Raw genomic sequence first — 23,084 nt, 5'->3', positions numbered from 1 at the left:
TAGAGCCAATCAGCTGCCAGAGAGACCAACTAATGCCAAGACGTCCTGGGCAGAGATGGGCGCCACGGTGATACCACAGTGACGGGACCAGACGGACGGTCTCTCTGAAGTTAGCACCTGACCAGATGCTTACACACACACACACACACACACTGACACACTTTGTTTTGTAGTGAAGGTGAGAACATCAGTGTAGTTGATGTAGATAGACAGCGGGTGATTCATGGTTATATAAGAAACAAAAACTTACATTTCCAAATGAGACCTGGGCCTGTATTAATCAAACTTCTATTACACTTAATAATGCTCTAAAGAGCCAGCTGAGGAGTAAAAAACGTATTTGTTCTTCAAGTGTGATGAATAAGAGACATTTATCAAGTAACTCACTTCTACTTACAGTGAAGTGATCAACTCTTAAGTGATCTGATGATTAATCCCAGTTGGAATAGCTAATCAGACACAATGATTTATCCTACGTCTGCTATATTATTCATCCTTATTAAAAAAAAAAATGCATTTCACTCAGTGATGTGTTATTCAGCAAAACTACATGGATTTTTTCATTTTAAAAGTTCATTGTATTTGTGTGAAATCCTTAATATCTCCAGTAGCAATTCACAACAGTGCAAGACATGTATAATAAATGGGGTTGAAATATTGGCATGGAAACAAAAAGAAAACCCTACTAGAGGAGGAGGAAATTCTACTGCAGGTTGACAAAGTACATCAGAAAAATCATGAGGAGAATTTAGTACCACAGTGATGAGTGCAGACAATGAAGATGAGTGGAAAGTGATTATAAAGAAATATACCTCAGCTAAAGTAGCATGCAGCATCACCGTGAAGCATTTTCACTTTGAGTTCAACTTTGGTGAACTTGACCTGTGACTGAGGAAGCTATCATAGCTTATTTTCTGTAATGCTCTGTCAGCTTTTCTCTGTCAGTGTATAAACTGCTCCACAACAGAGCAGTGGTTTACAGACAGGAGTTAATGGTACAAATACCTCTTTTAAATAATGATAAATAAATATTGTATGACCTTAATGTCCTGTCAGAGTCAGAGCTGACTGACAGTTAGCAAACATTTAGAAAGCGTATTTGCTTGGAGAGTGTTTTTATCCTCTGCAATACAACTATATATTGAATGAAACAGTGTACAAGCCTTAGAACAAAACGCCTCCCGCTATAGATAAAATAAGAAATAACTTTTGGCAGCTATTGTGACAGACTAGTGTAGCATTGTCCTGGCTGGCTAGTGTGTTAGCGGTTAGCTCACCAGCTAAAGCACTTCACCAACTAACCCTGTGAGTAATCACTACTCCAGCTACTACTTCTTCTAGAGCCAAACATTTCACAAAGGAATTTCACTGCCATTTTTTGTTGTGACCAGACCTTAAGAGACCTCTGGAGCTTTCTTAAATTTCAGAGCATTTTAAAGTCAAAAGTAATGATGAAAAAGTTTCATTCTTAAGTTTGCAAGTAGGAGAAACAGTGAAGGACTACTTTTAGCAGCTTGATGAATACGGGCCTTGTTCAGAACCCGCTTGATACTGGTCTCGTTTTCAGTCAGGACAGGATTATTCTTTCTGTTTACACTTTTAAACATGAGCTGATATGAAAAGGTCCTTTTTAAGGAGAGAATTAAGTGTTTCATTTGGACAGAAAAGAGGCTTTAACTGCCAGTTTTTGAAAAGTCACTTTCCATTGTAGGTGGTTTAATGGGAGCGGCATGTTTGCCCAGGAATTTTGGCATCGTTTTTAATGGCAGGGTGGTGGATAGAAGTCTGTGTGTGTGTGTGTGTGTGTGTGTGTGTGTGTGTTGGAGAGAGTGGTACCTGCACATTCAGGTCACTTTAGTCGGTTCACAGTGTTCTTTCGTGCCTAAAAGGTTGAAGCTGATTGGTCGGCATGGGGACACAGTGCACTCTGAGTAATTGCGACAAATTCCTCCTCAACAATCCCACTCCTCTTGTTTGTACAATTCTAATTAGGTTACCGTGGATACGGGGAAAAACAACTCAGGCAGAAATGGATTGGGTGAGGTGGACTCGAAGGTAATTTCATCGTTTGGTTTCATGTCACATCGAAGCAAAAAACCAAAAATGGACCAGTCATCACTGTCATATCTTCATCTTCATGTGTTCTTCATCACACACACACACACATATACATACACACACTCCCCTGACAATGTGTCATCAGTGGGCTTCTCATTGGGGTTGCGGATGAAAGGCTGGATGGTTAATCAGCCAATCTGTCCACTCAGACTGGATAATAACCAATCTCAGTCACTCAGCTCCAAGACTTCTATCAAAGAAAGTTGAGACGCCTTTAAGCTTCCAATGATTCACTTTTTTATTTCCCGGAACAAAAATCTGTCGCTAATCATCGTCTGCCAAAGCTCCGCATGCCGGCCAGAGCTGCATGTGTTGCCTGGGAACATTAGATCATTGAACATTGTGTCAGGAAGCATCAGTGATTATAGACACACAGCGGCTCCTCCGGGGACGTTCAGGGTGCAGCTAACTGGCAAGTGTGGGTACCGGACTGAATTCATGCCTGCAAGCATCAGCTGGCTTTTATGTGAGTTATACATCAGATTGGAAAGGTTCAATGGAAGTAGAAGAATCTGAGAATATGTCAGTGAAGTATCCTTGCTTGAACGTAGGCTCAGTTCGCCAAGCACAAGTTCACCAATTTTAGAAAACGCAACTGTCAGATTCTTCAGGGTGTTGACAGCACAATCTTACTATTAAGGTCTAAATGTTCTGGAGCTTTCAATCAGGTATTCATCAGCAGATTGAGTTTGCCCAGTTTTTGGAATCGTAAATGTTCAAATCTCCATTTCTTTTTTGATCGATGATGCTTGAAAGCTCCATCTTGTCTGATCCATACACAAACCAATGTATAAATGACAAGTTGTGTTTTAACATGAAGTTACGTTCTGTAACTATTTCATGGTGACTAGAAAGAGAAATTGTTACAAGAAGTAACTCCCTATAAACTTTGTTTGTTCTGTATATGTATGGATTGAACAAAAACAACAAGATACACCATGTTAATCGTGAGTTTTAGACACGTTGGTAGCTGTATTTTTGAACTTTGGAGTGCTTCCAGTCTTTATGCTAAGCTAAGCTAATCGACTCCTGGCTATTCCTCCATAGATAATGGACAGAGATGAGAGTGGTATCAATCTTTTTGTCTAACCCTCGGGAAGCAAGTGAATAAGCATATTCCCAAAATGATGAACTATTGTTTAAAACTCAAAGGAAAGTGGACAATAAATTCAGAATCATCATATCCTAATTTTACTCCTAAGGGAGCTAAATATTGCATTTTCCATTAAAAATGTATTTTCTGAAATTAGTTTTCTGCTTGACCACCATGCATTTCTGAGTCTCAGAATCATAGCTATTCATTAAATTTACCATAAATGGTAACAGTGTGTGGGAGTTTATTTTTGTTACTTGAACTCATCACTTCTCAGCAGCAGTCTTGTCCTCTACTTGACCTCCATATGTTTTTGTGTTTTTATTTGTATTTTGAACTGGTGAATCCTCCGTACTCACAGATGAGCATTCAGTAAAACATAAAAATGATGGAAGTTCAAGTTGGAAATTTAATGTCAGTGATATTTGAGTTAACATATAGAACCTCATATTGTAACAGTTGTTGCAACAAAGATACTCTGTAGAATGGGTTATTTAGATTTGGATCAATGACAAGAGTTAGCCAGGAGACAAGTGTGTATCCTGCCGGGCCTAGCCCCGCCTCTCTGTGTGTACCTACAGAGTTGTGCTGATTTGGCACAATTATCTTAACTCCATCTAGATAGACAGCTCATTCAGAGCTGAAGGAGACTCACAGGAGACCACATCCTCCCTAATTCCTCCACTACAAATTCAATTATCTCTTCCAAGCCAGCCGACCTACTATAAATCCTCCTTTCAATGGAAAGAAATCATAAGCTATAAAAAGCCTTTTCTTGACAGAGATGGTGGCCTTTGGATTCAGGTTGCAGCCGACCGGCGGTAATTTGAAATCAAAAACTGACAAAAAAAACTTTATTTCTCAGAATTGAAGGAGCAAAGACAATGATTCAAACATGTAAGCTATGTGGTTTCAGTGATAGCAGTGTCCATAGCAATCACCATAGTAACGATAGAAAGCCTGAAAATATCTTCATAATAACTGACAAACTAAACATCATATACATTCACTGAACTAAAATAAAATGCACATTTCACGCTAGAAATTTTATCAAACTGCATTTTAATGGCCAAACTATCTTGAGATTTTGCATTTTCCACTGAGAATAAAAGGAATGTCAGCCTTTTTTTTTTTCTTTTTGGCTGATTTCCCTTTGTGTAAGTGTCATAGTGTATTGAGAGTATAGTGCCTGTGGATGTGCTCCATTGAATGGGATTGTTTTGCAACCTCTACAACCCGCGTTAGGGGATTGTACAGTTCAATCCATGAGAATGAACAATTTTGATGCTATTTCCTTCCATTGAATGGAGGATTCATAGAAGGTTGGATGTCCATGCTTGTCTTTGTGTCTCCTCCCCTCCCTTCCTCTCCCTCTGTCTGCCCATCCTTGTATCTTTTTACTGTTCATTCTTTGCAACAGTCCATCATGTGCCACAGTTCACAGTGACACACACACAAAAATCACCCACCAGTGTATTCCCCTCATCACATTATAAAGCCATTTATTACTTTAAGGAAGCATTATGGTTGGAAGTTTTCTTCCCAGGAATATGTTTCCTCTTTTCTTGGATAACAGGGATTTCCCGCCATAATTAAAAAACTGCAGATAATATTTTTAATTAATGTTTTAAATATTTGAATATTCATTAGAATATATGGTAGTATTTTTCATGAAATGATAAAAATAATAGAATAATTCAGGTACACTCTTGTTTTTTGGTATCTGTTTTACCATTTAAAACTTAGTTATTCCTTTGGAATGTATAATTGACATGAAAACAGCTTGCAAAATCTGCTGTGCAACAAAACAGAGCTAAGAACCAGACAGTAGCCTACAACTGTAACTAACTGCACACTGGCTGTGTTGTACATTCTGGTTTTGTAAATGTTACTACACTCTAGTTTAATCTGTGAGCTGTTGAACCCACCTTCACACTTAAAAAAATCCCAATGAGAACAATAAATATATCTATTTGTCAAACTGTGCTCTCCGCCACAGAGAAACAGACAACTATACAGATAAAGCAAGACAGTTATATGAAGAGAAATCTAGCAGCTAGCTGGCCAGATAGCCAGAGTTTCAAGTTAAAATTAAATGTACAGTCTCTCTCTCTTATCTGTGATTGAAAAATATCCATTTTGATGAACCAACATCTCAGGAGTTAATTTTGTTAATCCACGCTTAGCAGCTAAACACTATTTTTCTTAAACTAGTTAAAGTGAACACGACAGGTTCTGTATTTTCTCCTTGATTTACTTGAAAATGATCTAAAAACAGAGTGTGTTTTTTAGGTATTTTGTAGGTTCTTTAGATATTATTTCTTTGGGTAAAATCAGCCTAAAAACAGAAAATGAAGGCATTACAACATTTCTATCTGTTAAGCAGTTGGCCTGCTTGAAAACCCTTTTTTGTCAACTTAAGTGCTTGTTGCTGCTACAGTTGTCTTCAGCACATGACTGCAGTGAATTTGGCTAGAAATCCTGGTTTCCCTCTCTCTCTCTCTCTATCGATCTGTTTATTTAAAATGCGTTTCTTTCCATCTTTCTCTGTCAGATCTCCATCACAGAACATCTGAAGCAGCTGACGGACGCTCACAGGGACTTTGGCCTCATTCACAGTGAGTAAAACACACACTAATGTGCACCCACATCTACCTGCATACATCAGACTATTGACAGTTGACATGCTTCTCAAGAGGTGAGCAGTGTGTATCTGTGTGTGTGTGTGTGTGTGTATGTGTGTGTGTGTGAGGGGGAGATAAGACAAAATGTTTAAGACGAAATGAAGCACCCACCTCATGACAGCATCTCACTCAGTGGCACTCAGTAAGTGATGTGTCAGCGTTGAGAGAAAGAGCGACACGGCGTTCGACTGTCAACAGGTCACTGAATGACTAAGTGATGAGAAGGGGAGAGTATATAAAGACTGTGACTCATTTGGCTCGTCACTGAGCCTATGATGGTGTATTGATCTGCTGAACTTGTTTTTTTTTTTTTTAGTTCTATCACTGATTTCCTAAACGACCCCAACACTTAATCCTATATGATTCAGTCAGGTATGGATGAGAGCATATGGATTAAAGTCCCTCATTGATTGTTGTATTGATTGTGTCAGATGTAAACATGGTCCGGGTGGTTTATCTCCAGCCTCCACAATGTAAAAGTCTAGCAACTAAGCACTACTACTATTAGTTAATAACATTGGGATTATGGTGTAGTAGTCTCTGTGCAGCAGCCAACTGAAGCTCAACAGACAGGACAACTGATGCAGGATTTGGAAAGATGAGACCTGGAGATCTTTGGAGATCTTATTAGGAAACATCATACGATCATAAAACACACAATGGATTTATTTCTCAGAACATTCATAGAAAACAAGATAAATTAATTTCCTCATTTAATCCATATGGGTTCAGTTGTGCTCAGTGTATAAATCCAGTAGCTTTCTCTGCAGTTTGTTTACAATGTCCCCTACCCTAGGCGATACAAAAATCATTGCCATTGCACCAGGCTGCACGGACATTTCTGTGAATGATCTGTAAATGACATGTGCTACTGCAGTAGTGCATGGATGGACAACTCTTTCTAAAGAGTGGAGTTAGGGCAGTGACCACACTGATGGACCATATGATTTTTTACAAGCATTTTGATTTGATGCAACTCAGTATAATTCTAAGGTTTGTCAGTGAAGTGTATAAACTACACAGCAGACCGGAGTGTGACAGCTGACTCATGAATGGGTCCCGTGTTGGACCCACGCACCTCTGCTGTCTTAGAGTGGTATAACAGAGTTCAGAGTAACGTCATCAGCTCTGTTCTGCTCCTCATTAGATTTGGGGGGGTGTTTATACTACAGCAACTGCAGACAAAAACATGTGATGTAGAGTTAATTACATTACATTATTACATTACATTAACACTAACTTAGCTAGCTAGATAAAACTGATCTAATCTGCTAGCCACAGTCATTTCAGCCAGCAAAAGTAACAGTCTTCAGCTAAAAATGAGATGCCTGCATTTGTCTACTTATGTCTGAAATCAATGACCCATTGTTTAAAAAAATACTGAGAATTTTGATACATATACCACTGTTATCATTATGAACTGCAAATGTGCTGTGAATGAAAGCTTGACCGGCATAGCAACAACTCATTTTGACCAATCGCTAATCAGGGCTTGGTGAGAGGTCAATTGGTGGTCACAGTTAGACGATAATGTAACTGATAATTATAATATCATCTAACTGTGATGAACAGTCATTATATTTCTTTTCCAGTGCAGTCATCTCTCTGGACCTAACCATTTTCACTAATAACCACTAAAAATCATACAGCAGAAACCCATCTTCACAGCAGCTCCACCAACAGCAGCACAACTGTTTCTCTTGCACTTACCTGCATATATATATATATATATATATATATATATATATATATATATATATAAAACTCAGCACAGCATGTAAAAATGTGAGACAGAGGTAAAAAAGAAATCACAGGTAGACTTTGGCATTTAAAAGGAGAGTGAAAAAGGACACAAAGTGACTCTCAGTAACTCTCTACATTTAACATTTAATACCAAGGGATGATTTTTTTTTAATCTAAGGACTTTTACCTGGAGTTACTTCTCACACTGTGAGCTGCTTTTTCTCATCAATTCTCTTTTTTTAGTTTAATTACAGCTCATCTACAGAATAATTAAAAGACTAGACAACATAAGATCACAACATCACAATTATGCTCATGTCAGTGATTAAAACTGAAGAACCACAGGGGCGCTTGTAAGAAAAAACTAAGAAAATAAAGAAACAAAAAATGAAATTGACACTTCAAACACTAATAAAGTGGTTAGATAGCAATAATGTATGCTGTAAAATGATGGAAAAGATGGTAAAACAGCCCAACTACATACATAAAATATCATGTCATCAAAGGAAAAAACAGATTGAAATATCCCTTGTGGGTTTGGGGATGAGATACTGTTTACAGTGTCACATTTGTTCGGAAATGTTCCATCCATCTAGGACAGATAGAGTGGTGATTTGGTTGTAATAAAAATGACAGTGATGATGATGATGATGGTGTGAGAGCAGTGAGAGGGTACATGTTTTTCATATCTCACTGCTATGGTAATATACGCCGCATGTGTTCTGGCAGTTGTCCCTCGATGCATTGTTCTGTTTTTAACTGCTGCCAATATTACCCACGGGGCACAATAACGCTTATACAGCGAGTAGTTTCAACCAAGCAATCTGATTGGTCAGAGATGCATTCCAGCTGTGCTGACAATTCCCAGAAAGCACAGACTGCTTTAATGGTTGGTGTGCCAACTCTCTTGGGCATAATAGGTAAGATAATTAGAAGTATTTCTTGTTTTTCTGTTGTTGTTCATTATTACATATATTACTTTGAAGGAAGTGGTAAATGAATTGCATTTATATAGAGCTTTTCTAGTCTACCTACCACTCAAAGCGCTTTATAACACATGCCAACATTCACCCATTCACACACACATTCACACACTGATGGGGTTCAGTGTCTGGACACTTTGACATGCGGCCAAGAGGAGCCGGGGATCGAACCAACTTTCTGATTAGTGGATGATCCGTTCTATCTCCTGAGCCACAGCCGCCCCGAAAAGAAAAACTTTTCACTACATATGATGTTTTGGTAACTGCTGCATAGACATTCCCTGGATGGGCATGCTTTTGTTAGACCTACAGGATGTTGATCCTGCAGTAAAGCATGTGTTAAAAGTTTAATAGCCTGCAGACAGTTTGAGTAGTTGTTGACCCTTGTTTCTTTGTCTCAACAGGATCTGTAGAGAGCCCCTTCGAGAAGGGCATCTCCCCAAACAACGTGCCCTACTACATAAAGTAAGTACTGAAAAAACACAACAAATCTGACTAGACATGTGATGGAAATTTCATGGAAGGGACACAAATTTGTAATGTGAGTGCACTAACATTTTAACGAGGTGGAGTGTGCTTTGCATTGCCAGAAAATGAGACATGCAACCTCAGTCAGTCATCTTTGAAATGGTTTAAAATGTTGTACTTCAAAGGCCCGAAAAGTGCAGAAATGTGTTGTTCACATTCATAGCTCACAAGTCCACTTTTAGAATCGATACCTAATAACCACTAGTAGCCAGATGTTCTCCACCACCAGTCAGTGCAAATAGATAAATTAAAAATAGTGATCCTGGACTGAAGGTGCAGTCACACCAGATTTCATTCCCCGAACATCTCAGTGAGAAACAGGGTGAGTCACATTCACTTGTTTGAGAGTTTAATCTGATTAAACTCATAAACATGAAATTGCCAATGACTGGCCAGTTTAAGAGAGCCAGAGTGCAGGATTGACCTGTCATTAGGAAATATGATTATTTATATTCTGAATGCTATTTTGCTGTAGTGACTCTTAAGAACACTAATCATGATTGACAGTAAAGTCTTTGAAGAGAAGCTATATAATTTACAACTTTGCTGACTACTCCTGTTAGCCCACTAGCCATACCAGCTCCTGCAGTTTATGTGTACAAAACTATCTGCATCATTTCCTGTCCTGCCTGCTTTTCACCACACCACTCAAGTAAATTTCACCAGGCAAAATCTGGTCTGAATGCACCTTCAGAAATACATCTGTTGGGAGTCCATGATGCTGTGTTTATAGCTTTGATTCAGTTGCATTTTCAGACAAGGCTTCCTAAAACTACAAGGTAGTGGTGGTGATGACAACAGCAAGTTGTTAATAAAGTAATTTATTGTCAATAAATTCCATGAAAAGACCAGAACCAACAATGCGTTAGTCCATCCCTCTCCTGTCTATGGCTGTCAGCTCCAAGCCCATTGGTTCCTACTGAACATTTCATCTAAACAAGACTGAGTAATGACCTAAAACAGCTGGTCACTGTATTTTTTAGCAAATGTTACTCAAACAGGAGGAAATAGTGCATTTGTTGAGGACTAGTTTCAGCTTTTGCTGCTCTAGTGAGTGTTTCTGGCAGCAGGACAGTGTGTGTGGGATTGATTCAAGATAAACAACAGTGTGTGTGTTCATGATAATGAAGGAACTTGTCACCCTGTGCGACAGTGTGTCTCACTGATGTGTTTTTAATAGTTTTTGGACAACAATGGAGCTGTATGACACAGAGAAATAAGATATCAGGCTTTGATACACACACAATACTTGTTAATAGATCAACTCATTGTTGGTTTAGGTCTGCACATAAGATTTGTTGACAATAAGAAATAAATACAGAATATCACCAGACTTATCCTTTTAAGTTTGAGTTGGATCTGACTTCCCTCAATTATATAATAATGTCCTCTACCAGAAGGCATAAATAGCCATTCAAACCACTAAAAGCATCTTAAATCTGACAGTAAATGTTCCTGCTCTTCCCATCAGTTCAAAGATAAAACTTTTCTTCCTGAAGTGATGTCCCATTGGCTTTTGAATGATGTAATGTCCCCAGCATCCTGTTTTAGTAGGGTCACATGAAGGAAATGAAATGCACTTTAAGCTTGACTGATAGAACGTGGCACATGTCTGCTGTGTAGTTTTGCCCTAAACTGTTAGTTTGCCTGGCTCTGCTTATCTAATGGTTTTAAATATTCATCCATTCTGTCTGTCTGTCTGTCTGTCTGTCTTTACTTGAAGCATTCATCCAACTGTAGTACATTTAATTCTGCATTCGTTGACATTTTACCCATCTGTCCATCTATCCATCCATGTAGTCATCCATATATCCATCCGTACATTGAGCCCTAGAAAAGCTGATCCAAACAGATTTATGAACAGAGAACAGATAGTGAATGGTTATACAGTAGTTGCCTCCTGAAGGATTATGTGTGTTTTCCTCTTGTTGGTTGCTGGGTCACATTGGTGGTGACACATCAGAGTGGTTTTGACAGCTTGAATGTTTGTCCTCCTGGTCTCCTAGTTTTTGAGAGTGATAGGTGTCCGGCTAAAATTAAAAATATCAGTCCAATCTTAACTGAAGTTTGTAAGAAAGCGCAACTAAAGGCACAGAAAGTCAGTCCCCATAGCTTTTTCCCTACTCCTGAAGATAACGTGATCATCTAAGCTCCAAAAATGTGTTAAATCTTAATATTTCAGTCGCCTAACACAGAAGTTTGGTTCCCATTCATTATGTCTATTTCCTCCATCAGCATTGCTTTGTTTTGAAACATGCTGAGCTGAGTTCTTATTCGTGCTGCAGTAATCTGGTGAATGCTGAGAGATTTGTTTACTACTCATCAGCAGATAGCAGAAGTTTTGGAGGTGGGGTGCATTAGCACAATAGTAAGCACAGACTTACAACTCCTGCCTCAACGCTGTAGGGTGCGCAGACAGGCGTCTGACTCTCGGTGAGTTGGGACATCAAAGGAATTTCACTGAAATAAACATGAGTGATAATGTCAGTACAGCAAAGGAATCTTGTGGTAAATGTGGAAGATAATTAGGTAAATGTTGGATTTTTTTGGACCTACATGCTTGTTTTGGATATAAACAAGTCATAATTAATGTCATTTTTTTTTAGAGGAGGGCTAAGAAAGATCTAGATGGGCCTTTATCTCCTCAACCACCCTGGAACCAGCGGTGCCTTTTCAGAGTCATGCTGCTTAGCCAAGCATGGTTCAAACCCAGATATGTGTATCAAATGATGCATATGGCATCTACTGTGAATATTTCCATTTGATGGAATAGTGCAGCCGTTTAAATACAAAAACCACAGCGTCTAGGGTTTGGATGTTTAACTCAGTCTCAGTGTAAGTATCATCTGTTGGAGCAAACACATACACAATGTCATACTGAGAAAATGATCGTTTTCTCTAAATTTAAAGCTAGACCACATACATTTTGAAATAAGAAGTAATACTTTCTTTCTATTACAAATAGAAAGTTAAATTCATTAGCAATTAAACACATCCTCGCTTAATTTAATACAAACAGCAGTTTTGCTCCTACAGCCTTACTTGGTTATGGTGGCTAATGTTAACAAACATAAGACAGCTATTACAATGTAATTGCTCACTAACTCAATGATTCTTCTGCTTTTTTTTTATGGTGAACTGTTTGTTAAATGTGAGTGTACAGGGATGTTTGCTGTTATGGCTAAGAGTGTTAGCGGCTAATGATTTAGCTCTCCACTTCATGTTCCTAACTCACTGGCCAGAATAACCCCACGCTGTGATTGGTTGCGGCTTCTTCCACAAAGTAGATTGCACCAGTTTGGTAATCATTCACTAGCAGCTTTGTATGTTTGACTTAACTCTGAATGACTAAGTGAGATTTTCCATGTAACTGGCACCACATGCTTGGTTGATCTTGGTTTTAAAAACATGTGTTGTTTGACGTGGAATGAACTGAAAACATACCTTGAGTGAGAGAAACACAGGCATGAGAGAGAGAGAGAGAGAGGTGAAAGTGAGGAAGGTGGGAGGAGAGAGGGAAAGAGAAGTGACAGATTCTCCTCTCCACATGCAGTGAGAAAGCTGGACCTGCCCAGATGACCGAGACGCTGTGAGTGCCAGCAGACCACACACACACACACACACACACACACACACACACATTACATACATGCATTACATGTATGCATTATGAGGCCAAAAGTATGTGGACATTGCAAACATTGAACTCAGCACAATGACTGTGTTTAAGTACAATTTTGAGGTACTTATACTTTTTTTGAGTAATTTAACTTTATGTTATTTTATACTTTTATATACTAAACATTTATCTGATAGCTATGGTTGCTAGTTATTTTACAGATTTTAGTAACAAACTACGAGATTATCATATAAATTAAGGCTGCAGCTAATGATTGTTTTCATCGTTGATCAATCTGATGGTCATCTTCTTACTGAACTGATTAGTGATTTGGTCTATTAATTGTCAGAAAATAGAAAAATACCATTTGCAATTTCACATCCAGGATGACATCTTCAAACGTCTACTACTGTCTAATACTCTCACTTTTTATACTTTTAAGTCGTCACCTGATAATACTTTGGTACTTTTACTTACTTAGTTTGTAGTTTTTACAAGTAACAACAAAGGCAGAGAAGAAGACTGCAAGATAGTGAACATGGATGTAAATCATGCAAGATTTTAAATACTCAAAAAAATCAGCTTTGCAAATGTTTTATGAGAAAAGAGATTCATTTAACATGTTTGTTAGACTTATAAATACAGTGTGTTTTGCTGAGTAACACTGTATGTAAAGAAAGTTATGTTTACAAGAAAACTCCACTAGTTACCTTTCAGTAACACTGAATGCAGGACATTTATTTGTAGCAGAGTATTCCACCGATTTTACTCATAAAGTTCAGTTTACTCATCATAAGCAGTACGACTCAGCCTGTTAACAGTTGTATAATGTCTTCTGTGGCTCTAGAGGGAGCTTTTCAGTCATAGAAAATAGCAATAAGCTATTGGTTGCATTATGGGAAATGTAGGCTCGAGTGTTTTTGGAGCTTGACCCATACTAGGGAAAAAATTTTGGATCTCTTGGCCTTCAATTTGGACCATACGTTTTTAATCTATCGCTTGTGAGTCCCTGAACATCATGGAAGTGCAATGCTAAATCACTTAAGTAAAACATCTGAGTACTTCTTTCACCACTGCCATTCAGCCACAGGAGCATTAGTGTCATCCAGCACTGATGCTGCAATAAGGACTGGCTTGCAACTGGGATTCCAGTTCATCTCAAAGTATTGCATGAGGTTGAGGTCAGGGCTCTGTGCAGGCCAGTCAAGTTTTTCCACACCAAACTCAAAAGCCTTCCCAAACTCTTGCTACCAAGTTGGAAGCACACTGTTGTCCAAAATACCATGATATGCTTCATTGGAACTAAGGGGCTAACCTATTAAAAAGCCCCAAAACAAAAGTATGCAATGTTTACAGGGGTGTCCACATACTTTTGGCCATATAGTGTCCGTGCACACATTGCAGGCTTCACGCACTGCAGCAGCCAGCGTGCAAACATACATATACACCCATTCTGGCTACAGCCTACACACAACTCAACACACCCACACTGTGTGTCATGCATACAAACACACTGTCATACACGCTCAGGGCACAGTGCGATAGCATATGGCCAACCAACTGCTCCTCGTGCACCATCACTTGTCTTGTCCTGGAGATGATTTCCTCAAACCTGCATCATCCACCTCCTTGTGAGGGTGTGTTTGGTTCACACTCACTGCAAGCAAGCTCCGCCACGGGTGGAGTCCACGAGTTTAAATCCATAACCTCCTACACAAACACAGTCAGCTGCAAGACCACGTCCAGAGACTTAAAATCAGCCGCCAGGAATTCTTTGATGTGTTGAATTCACCCCCCCCCCCCCCCCCTGTCCTCTTCCTCCATCTAAGTCTCTCATTGTGTCTCTGATACGCACACACACCTGCACACACTCAGGTAAAAAGACACACTGTTGTGGTGGGATGAAATAACAGTTGAGACTTGCCTATAAATTACAGGCTGTTTTCTCTTTGCTGGTGCAACATAGCCTACATTTCTCAAGCCTTGAACACTGATTCCCAAAGCAAAGAGATCCCCCCCCACCCTTCTCCCCCTTCCTGTCTCTCCTCTCTTCTCTCCTGTGTGAAGCTTTGTAAAAGCAAAAAGAGCTGTTTCTCTTTTCTCCTCCTACCTTTCCTTCTCCTTTATTGTTTCTTCCTCTTTTCCTATCTTTCTTCCTCCCCTGCCTGTCCTTCTTTCTCTCTATCTCCATGGCCTTGAATGTGGAAATCTGTGTGCCTTGAAAAGCAAAGAGCCTCTCTCTCTCTCTCTCTCTCTCTCTCTCTCTCTCTCGTCAGGGAGGTGAAAAACCTCCTCGGATGAAGTCGAGGCTCCTTTGCTTTCAGAAACAGCGGGATGGGGGGAAGGGAGTCAGAGGCAGGGAGCCGGAGCTGAGCTCCGCCTCGTCTAGCTCAGCTGCGTCAAGTTTCCTGCAGATAGACAGGACTAGCACGGAAATGTGCTAAGTCTAAATTCAAAATAAAGGCGTCAACTATGTTGGGTGGTTCCGTTTTGCTGCATTATTAGGTAATACATCTTGTATATCTAACAGTTTTCCTTTACACATTTATATAGCATACAACCAGATGATTAGTCTTCCATTCAGAAAACTCATATCTCATATCACAAAAGACTGATAATAAGTGTCTCAATGTATCATTCCTATGAGCAATGATGATTACTACCAGTGATATGGAAATGATAAGTTGATTTGAATGTAGTCATTACTCGTGGTATTAATTACACATTATTACGGATCCCACTGCTTTTCTAAGCAAGACACAGGCTACTCTGCCTCTGATTGGCTAGTACATGTTGCCTTCGTTGGTTAGGTGTAAGCATGAGGAGTAAGATTGGTTAGGGTTAGGTTAAGAATATCAAGGTAAGCCAATCAGAGGCAGAGAAGGCTTGGGATCCATAATAACACAGTAATTACACCCGTGCTTCTTCTATTATGACACTATGACTATGGATTTTGAAAAAGATTATTAGCAGTCCAAATTTCGTTTTTCGTCTTCTGGTTGCTCCATTGAAAGTAATAAACTTCATCATTTGCTGTTATGTTACTTTTTCTCTGGGGCCATCCCACTTCGTGAGGTGGGATCTGGAGGTGTATCTTACTTCCAATTACGAGGCGAACATGTGCCAAAGTTCCTGTTTGAAAGATAATTGTTCTTTAACATTGGACCATTATGATTTTATACAACACTGGTGAGATGATGATGACTTTATGTAGCCATAGCTTGCATTTTCCCATCCATCTCAAGGCAGGCAGGAACAAGAACATCTTTAATTTTTATTTATTTTGAATAGTTGGTCCCTGAAACAACAAAATGCTTCAATGTTTCTCACTGAAGCTTTTATTCTGAAGCAATAAGCGGAAGTGTTTTTTGTCGTAGTCCTGTGGGATTGACCCTCGTGTCTCGCTGGCCAGTCAGCCTCCGCAACCCACCGCTGCCGCTTGCAGAGAGGAACACACACCAACACTCGCACATACACACACACACACGGTAACCTCGGACGCTTCTCTCCGGTGGTAGAGGACGCTTGGTCGGACCGCGGAGGGGGTCGAGATATCGCCTCGCTTCTTCCCGGGAATCGGTTCATTTCCACCGGAGTCGGAGGGTTCTGATCGGCCAGCGATGCGGGAGCAGCTTCGGAAGTGAGTGCTGGGCTGGGGGACTTTTTATGGTGCTGATAAATAATGGTGATGGTAATTGTGCTGGTCGTAATGCAGTAAACCTGCTCACACAGACAACACATCGGCTGTGGGGTTTCACAGCAAGCAGAGAGGCGGCGAGCTGGAGCAGATATCCCCCCACACTCCGCAGAAAACACATTATTTCACCTGTAGTCCGGAATATGCTCAGAAATGGGCTGAGGAATGTTAAAGAACCGGACAAAGATGCATTCAGATTTGATTTTGGACATGCAGGCATAGATTTTCTCCCCTCTTGAGCGCTGTTAACCCATATCTGCAATCCAAAACGCATCTAGAATGAATGTCACCTAGCATGCACAAATACATTTTGTGGCCAATTTAGAAATATGCAGTGAAAATATTTACAAGTGTAAGTTTGAAATATGTTTTGCTTTGTATAGGCGGAACATACAGGGCACGAAGAGGCGTGCAGGACGTTAAATTTCCAAGAAAAGGGAGGAAAACGGTTCTATTAGGTAGCCATTACACCCAACCAGCCTCCTTCTTCATAGCGGCTGTTCGTGTGGTTGTTCCCGGGAAACCAAGCGAGGTGTGCGGCCAGCGAGCCTCTCCGACCCGCTGTCTTCTCAGGAGACCCGGACCGTGCATTCCCCCAGTTCTAATCCCTTCCTATGTGCTGTTTAACTGGGCAGTTTCTGCCATGTTGGAATGAAAAGAGGGGCATTGAATGCTTTAAAGCAAACAGACTGTGTGTGTGTGTGTGTGTGTGTGTGTGTGTGTGTGTGTGTGTGTGTGTGTGTGTGTGTGTGTGTGTGTGTGTGTGTGCATGTATGTGTGCGCGTGCGAACCTGCGTTTATTTGCTCGTATGTGTTTGAATTTGGCTCGACAGGGATTTGTGCGTGTGTGCGGAGCGTTGGCTGAGCCTTTGCAAGAGAAAAGGAGCACTACCAAGCAAGCAGCAACGTCTCAGTGCTTTGCATTCCTTTACAGTCACAAACGCACACACGGAGGTGCAAACACAATCACCTCCGTGCCAGTAAAGCAGCCCGTGTCTGGATCCTCCTCTGTGCGTTTTTGCACGGTGTGTGCGGAGGTGTGCGCACCGTGCACGGCGATTTTGACGTTCTGCGTTGGTCTATTTTCGGCTGGGAAATAACGCCAGGCCTCATATTTTTTTAGCGCAAACAGCGGGTTTTTATGTGTATATATACTGGTCACCCACAGTCCAGATCCTGTGCTGATTAATTTGTAGCAGTGAAGTTGGATGTGGTTGTCTGCACTTAACATGGATCTCTGTGCATACGTGTGTGTATGTGCACTTCAGGAGTTGTTGAAATGAGAGCAGAGGATGCGGGCTGGCTGGTGCAGATTTTTTGGCACCAATGTGATTGCAGGTGTGTGTGTGTGTGTGGACTGACTAAATACAGCTGATGGATGAAAAAGCCTCAACACACAGATTCAACTCTTGAATTTGGATAGCGGTGCTGACGTGCTCGGGCACGATTGTTATGGTGTGTGTGTGTGGTGTCTTTGTGTTCTGGTGGAGATGATTATCAGCCACAAGCTCCAGTTCAGCCTCATCTGTGGTTTCAGCATTCAGAGCCAGTGATGGGAGAAACTTTGAGCTATTTATAATAACTCAAATTGGCTCTGGATGAATACAGCATCCAGAAAACATTGTGATATCTCTGTTTGATTGGTGGCCATGTCTTCATATGGGACCAGTCTTGAGAAGGAACCTCTCACCAGCACATGCTGACAGATAAGGTTTAAGATGAGACTAAGTATCCTCCTCAGCCCTCGGGAGGATAATTAGCCCACCGGAATCCTGCAGCTCAAAGCACAAAATGAAAAATATGAACGTCGGCCACTACAGAAAGAGAGATTGCTTCTGTTTCCCCCCCTCCCTCTGTGCCAGACATTCTGAGGGAGCTGTCGGATGTGCAAGTTGCTCCAAAAAAAAAGTTAATTCCATGTTTCATGTATCAGAGTGTTCATATTAGTAAGCACTTATTAGTATTAATCTGCTCTTATTCCAAGTCATTACCCATGCCTCTGATGGCCTCTGGTTGAATTTTAAAATGAGTTCTTGTATGTAGAGTTAAACTAATGAAGCATTTAGTCTTCAGCCCGCGTACCATCTGATTGCAGCGGTGACGATGATGCTGATGATAGATTAGATTTCACTGGTTTTAAAAGGGTTGATAAAAAAAGCCAATGGGCTGTTTCACGAGGGAACAGTTGTCGCGAGTGTTATCTCTGATCACTTATATTTACCAGTGGTTTCAACCTCCCGAGGCCAAAGCCATCAAAAGCTTCTTTTTTTTTTGTTCTCCGTTCATGCAATTTCACATTGATTATTACAGCAAAGCAGAGGCTGGGAAAAAAACATTCGCCAAAGGTCACAAAGTAAAATGTGTGAGAAATGAATTTGTTCCATTTGGGTTCAATCATCTCTTGGTTGAAAGACTCTGCGGTAAGAACTGTTTTTCATATTATACATCACATAAAGGTTCATGACGGGCAGACCCTCCCTTCTGTGCATACAGCTGAGAATGTATAAATGACACTTGTGACAGAGCCATCGTTCTTACTGACACTCCTTCACTTCATCCTGCACACACAGAGCTGAGCTAATTCACCACTCTGCTAAACATATGTCAGCTATTTGCTCCATTTATTGATTTATTAGCTGCTCTATATGATTGTAGAAATGCTTGTTTTGCCCGATCAACAGTCCAAAACCTTCAAATATTAAGTCCACAGCTGAAACAGTTCAGACAGAAAATGAATCAACAGTTTTCATAATCAATTCATCTTTTCAAACATTCTCTGCTTCCAGCCTCTCAGATGATGGAGGATTTGTTTGCTTTCATATCGTAACCTGAATATAGTGGTGGGTTTCTGCTGCTGATTGGACAAAATAAGACATTTGAAGACGTCAGTGTGGGCTCTTTGTTGTTGTGGTGGGTGTTATTAAGTTTGTTCAGACATGTCATAGACCACGCAACTAACAGATGAATCCAGGATTTAATCATCAGATTCATCAGTAAAGAAAATAATCACTAGTTGCAGCTCTAGTTTAGTTTATTATCACAGAAGACAAAGAAAAGCAGTACAAGCAGGAACCAGGGAATGACTTCACTTATTCATTATTAAAATAGTTGCTGATTATTTTTCGACTGATCAATGAATCCAGGGCTGCATCTAAATATTGTATTATCTATTAATTATTCAAAGTCATTCTCTTAAGAAAAAAATGTCAATTTTTTCATTTGCTTCTCAAATGTGAATATTTTCTGTTTTCTTTAGTAAACTGAATATCTCTGACTGTGACATTCGAGGACGTCACAGTGGGCTTTGAGAAACAGTGATCAACATTTTTCACCATTTTATAGACTGAACAACTAATTGATGAATCACCAGATTAATCAATAAGGAAAATAATTGTTAGTTACAGCCCTAATATTAAATTTACTGTCATATATGACGAAGAAAAGCAGCAAATCTCTCATTTGAAAGCTGAAACCAGAGAATTTTTGGCAATTAATGATTAATTAACGATTAATTGATTATCAAAATAGTTGCAGATTAATTTTCTGTCAGTAGATAAATTGATTAATTGTTTCATCAGCAGACCTTCATATGAAAATTAAATTAGTATTGACTGAAATGTTTCTTATTGAAACATTTAGTTAGATATTATTAAGTGGCTGATGTCTGATGATTTGCTATATAGTGACAAGCTGTTTCAGGATGTTACTGCGCCATTAAAAACAAATGAAAGTATATATTTGTGAGCTCTGAAGATGTCTTCAGTAGGAAGCAGTGGGTCTGAAAGTACTGAGAGATGGACTAACATATGGTTAGTTTAGGTCATTTAAATCAGTTGACATTAAATGAACGTCAACCATATCTCTTGTCACGATGTTGAAATAAGATGCCAAAGTGGCAACTAAGTTATCTTGTTTCCAGAATGGTAAGTCATCATTCTGATGAATTATCACAAGGAAAGTAATTACAGTCACAGCTCTGCGTGATCCCTCAGGTTTTGTCAGTTCTTTTAGATTTTCTTTCACAAACAGCTTCCTCTAATATCCAGCTGATGAATATGGCTTTCATGCTTTTTCTCCAGCTTTTTTTTCTCTTGTTCACATCACATCCCTGAAGGCCTTTGTCTGAGCTCATTCAGATGCCTGGTGTGCAGGAAACATTCTGTCGGGGGCTCATTCTCCATGATAGGCAGAGGAAGACATCGCCATAGCCCATAAACCACCTTTAATCATTCATCCAAGAGCCATAATTGACTGCAGCGAGAAGTGACACTTGCGTCTCTGTGCGGATCCATTATTTAAAACGCCTATCTGTCACTGCCGCAATAAGCTATTCAGCTGCCTGTTAACTGCAATATGTAGCATTGTGTGTTCGCACGTGTGTGGGTGTGTTTGTTATTGTGTGACGGCACGGGTGTGTGTGTGTGTGTGTGTGTGTGCGTGTGCGTGTTATTGTCTGTCAAAGAATGATGGCAGTTCAAACCAGCTTTAAGTTATGCTGCACAGAGGAGTGTCTCAGATTTGAGACAGGTCTCGGGGAAATAATCCAATCAGACTTTTTTCAGCGTCAGAGTAGTTGATTTGTTGTTGTTGTTTTTTTTTTACAGTGTGAAGAGGAATTGCTGGTAGAAAAAGCAGAACGTGAACAAATAGGCTAAAAACACAGAGGTGTAGGTTCAACATTCATTCAATAACGTCTCATCAGGCTTCATCAGATGTGCTGTGCGGTGCAGGATAAAGCTTGACTGATGTCTCACACGTCTTAGTTTTACCTCACCAGCTGATATTGAAGCTTAGCACTAGCATTTTCATTTTTTTTCATACATACTTAATTTTCATCTGCATCTCATCACACTCTCCCACTTCTGGTATGAATCTGTGGGGATATTTTTGTGAAATAAACAAATACAGACAGTATCATACAGTCAGTTTCACTAAAAACAAGACAACACTGCACTCCTTCCCCCCTTTTATTTATTGTGTTTTCTGCTTTTGGTCACTTCTTCTGCTGTCTCATCTTGTTATTGTCTCTACTGGTTTCTCTCCCCGTTCGCACTGGGACAATGTGGGCAGGGATTGTGAATGTTGAATGCCTCCCCCTCCCTCTCCCCCCTCTCCCCTCCCTCGTCAGCTTCAATCAGATCGCCCTCGAGCAAGGCAGCGAATCCCTGACTGCTGCGCCGGAGCTGCTCAGTGTGCACTAGTTTATCTTTTGAGAGTTTACGATGCATTATCAACACGTTGCCTTGTCCTGAGGCCATGATACAGTTTCTAGGGAGACAGTGTCAGCTTTCAGAGAGCATTAAAAAAAAAGATGTTTGCTTTCTGCAACCCACCATTGATAGGTTATCGCTCTCTTGTGAATTTTCTTTGTTTTTTGGGACATATGGTTAGAAGTAGTAGGACTGCAGGGGAGTCCAAGTTTAGGATTTTGTAAACATATTATCAAGTGTTTCAGCGCGTGTCTATCTGTGTGCTAATGTTAGAAAAGAGTTGCAGTATCCTCCGCTTCCAAACATATAGCTGCTTTCCTATTGGAGGCTGAGGCGGCTGTGGGTGGCAGAGAGACAGATAAGGTGATGAGGACAGGTGGGCGGTGTGGCGGTGAGATGGGAGCGGGGAATTCGAGGTTTGAAGTTGATGCAATAGTGAAATGTGATGCGATACTTTATTGATCCCTTTAGGGGGAATTCTCTTTCAGCAGAGAAACGCCCCAGGAGCCGGGAGGTTTTCAGTGTCCTGCTCAAGGACACATGAGCCGGGAGGAGCATGAACCCAGCTCCGGTCTCTCACTGATCCCATCCTGGATAAAACATAGTATGCAGCCTTGTTTTTTAAATGAAAGAGAATAAGAAAATCATCACTTCTTGATGAAAGTCTGTCTTCCACTTAGATCTCCTTCACCATCAACTTCCAACTTTTCCAGTTTAAGCTAGTGATGTCATCTGCATGCAGTCACATAAGATACACACTCATGGGAAGTTTAGTGCTGCAACTAACAATTATTTTCTTTCATTAAATTAATCATTTTGGTGTACAAAAATGTTAGAAAATAGTGAAAAATATCCATCCACTAATCGATTAGTTGTTTCAGCTCTAATCAAGTTCATTAGATTCAGCTTTCGGCATTTGCAGGTAACTAAAGTAATAAATAACTAAAGCACTGGTAGAGAAAGACAGTGGTGTTACAGAGAGAGAACAGACACCAGCCTGCACAGAGTATATTTACATTTCTCTAAAGTAGCCAGTAAGAGAAAGATCCCTGCACAGGGTCAAGTTAAAAACCCAGAATAACATTAGTGTCTAGGCAGAACTAAATGTGAAGTGTGGACACAGAAAGTTAACCATTTAACTGGTAATAACACATGTTTAGTATCTAGGTGGAAGCTTGCACAGTCAACAGATTCACTGGTTTTGAAACTTACTGAGAGTTAAACCATAAGTCATTTATCAGACATCGTGTAAAGTTCTATTCAGTTATATAAAATATTATAATTATATTATAATATTTTCATGTTTTAATTGGAATGTCTTGTCCAGTGGACTCAGTGAAACAGCCTCTTCTCTGGTATTGTTCTGTGACTCATGGATTGCTTTTTGACCCCTGGGTTTAGAATGAGGG

At 40.1% G+C, this 23,084-nt stretch overlaps 1 protein-coding gene across 11 annotated transcripts in view; it reads left to right on the top strand.

Moving 5' to 3' along the window:
* The window catches only part of dmd (dystrophin), a 320,693-nt gene that overhangs the window by 259,868 nt on the left and 37,741 nt on the right, over positions 1 to 23,084 (top strand). For 7 of the 11 annotated variants that reach the window (XM_044344903.1, XM_044344897.1, XM_044344895.1 and 4 more), the window contains 3 exons: positions 5,766 to 5,829; positions 9,026 to 9,086; positions 12,703 to 12,738. In XM_044344903.1, coding sequence (XP_044200838.1) covers positions 5,766 to 5,829; positions 9,026 to 9,086; positions 12,703 to 12,738 — 161 coding nt within the window. Of the gene's footprint in view, positions 1 to 5,765; positions 5,830 to 9,025; positions 9,087 to 12,702; positions 12,739 to 16,166; positions 16,409 to 23,084 lie in introns of those variants that run through there. The other 4 variants (XM_044344899.1, XM_044344896.1, XM_044344902.1 and 1 more) reach the window with 2 other exon arrangements.

Source organism: Thunnus albacares, chromosome 24, assembly GCF_914725855.1.
Source record: "Thunnus albacares chromosome 24, fThuAlb1.1, whole genome shotgun sequence".
Taxonomy (NCBI): Eukaryota; Metazoa; Chordata; class Actinopteri; order Scombriformes; family Scombridae; genus Thunnus; species Thunnus albacares.
The sequence above is the reverse complement of the archived record's forward strand: the minus strand, read 5'-3'. Positions and strand labels throughout refer to the sequence as shown.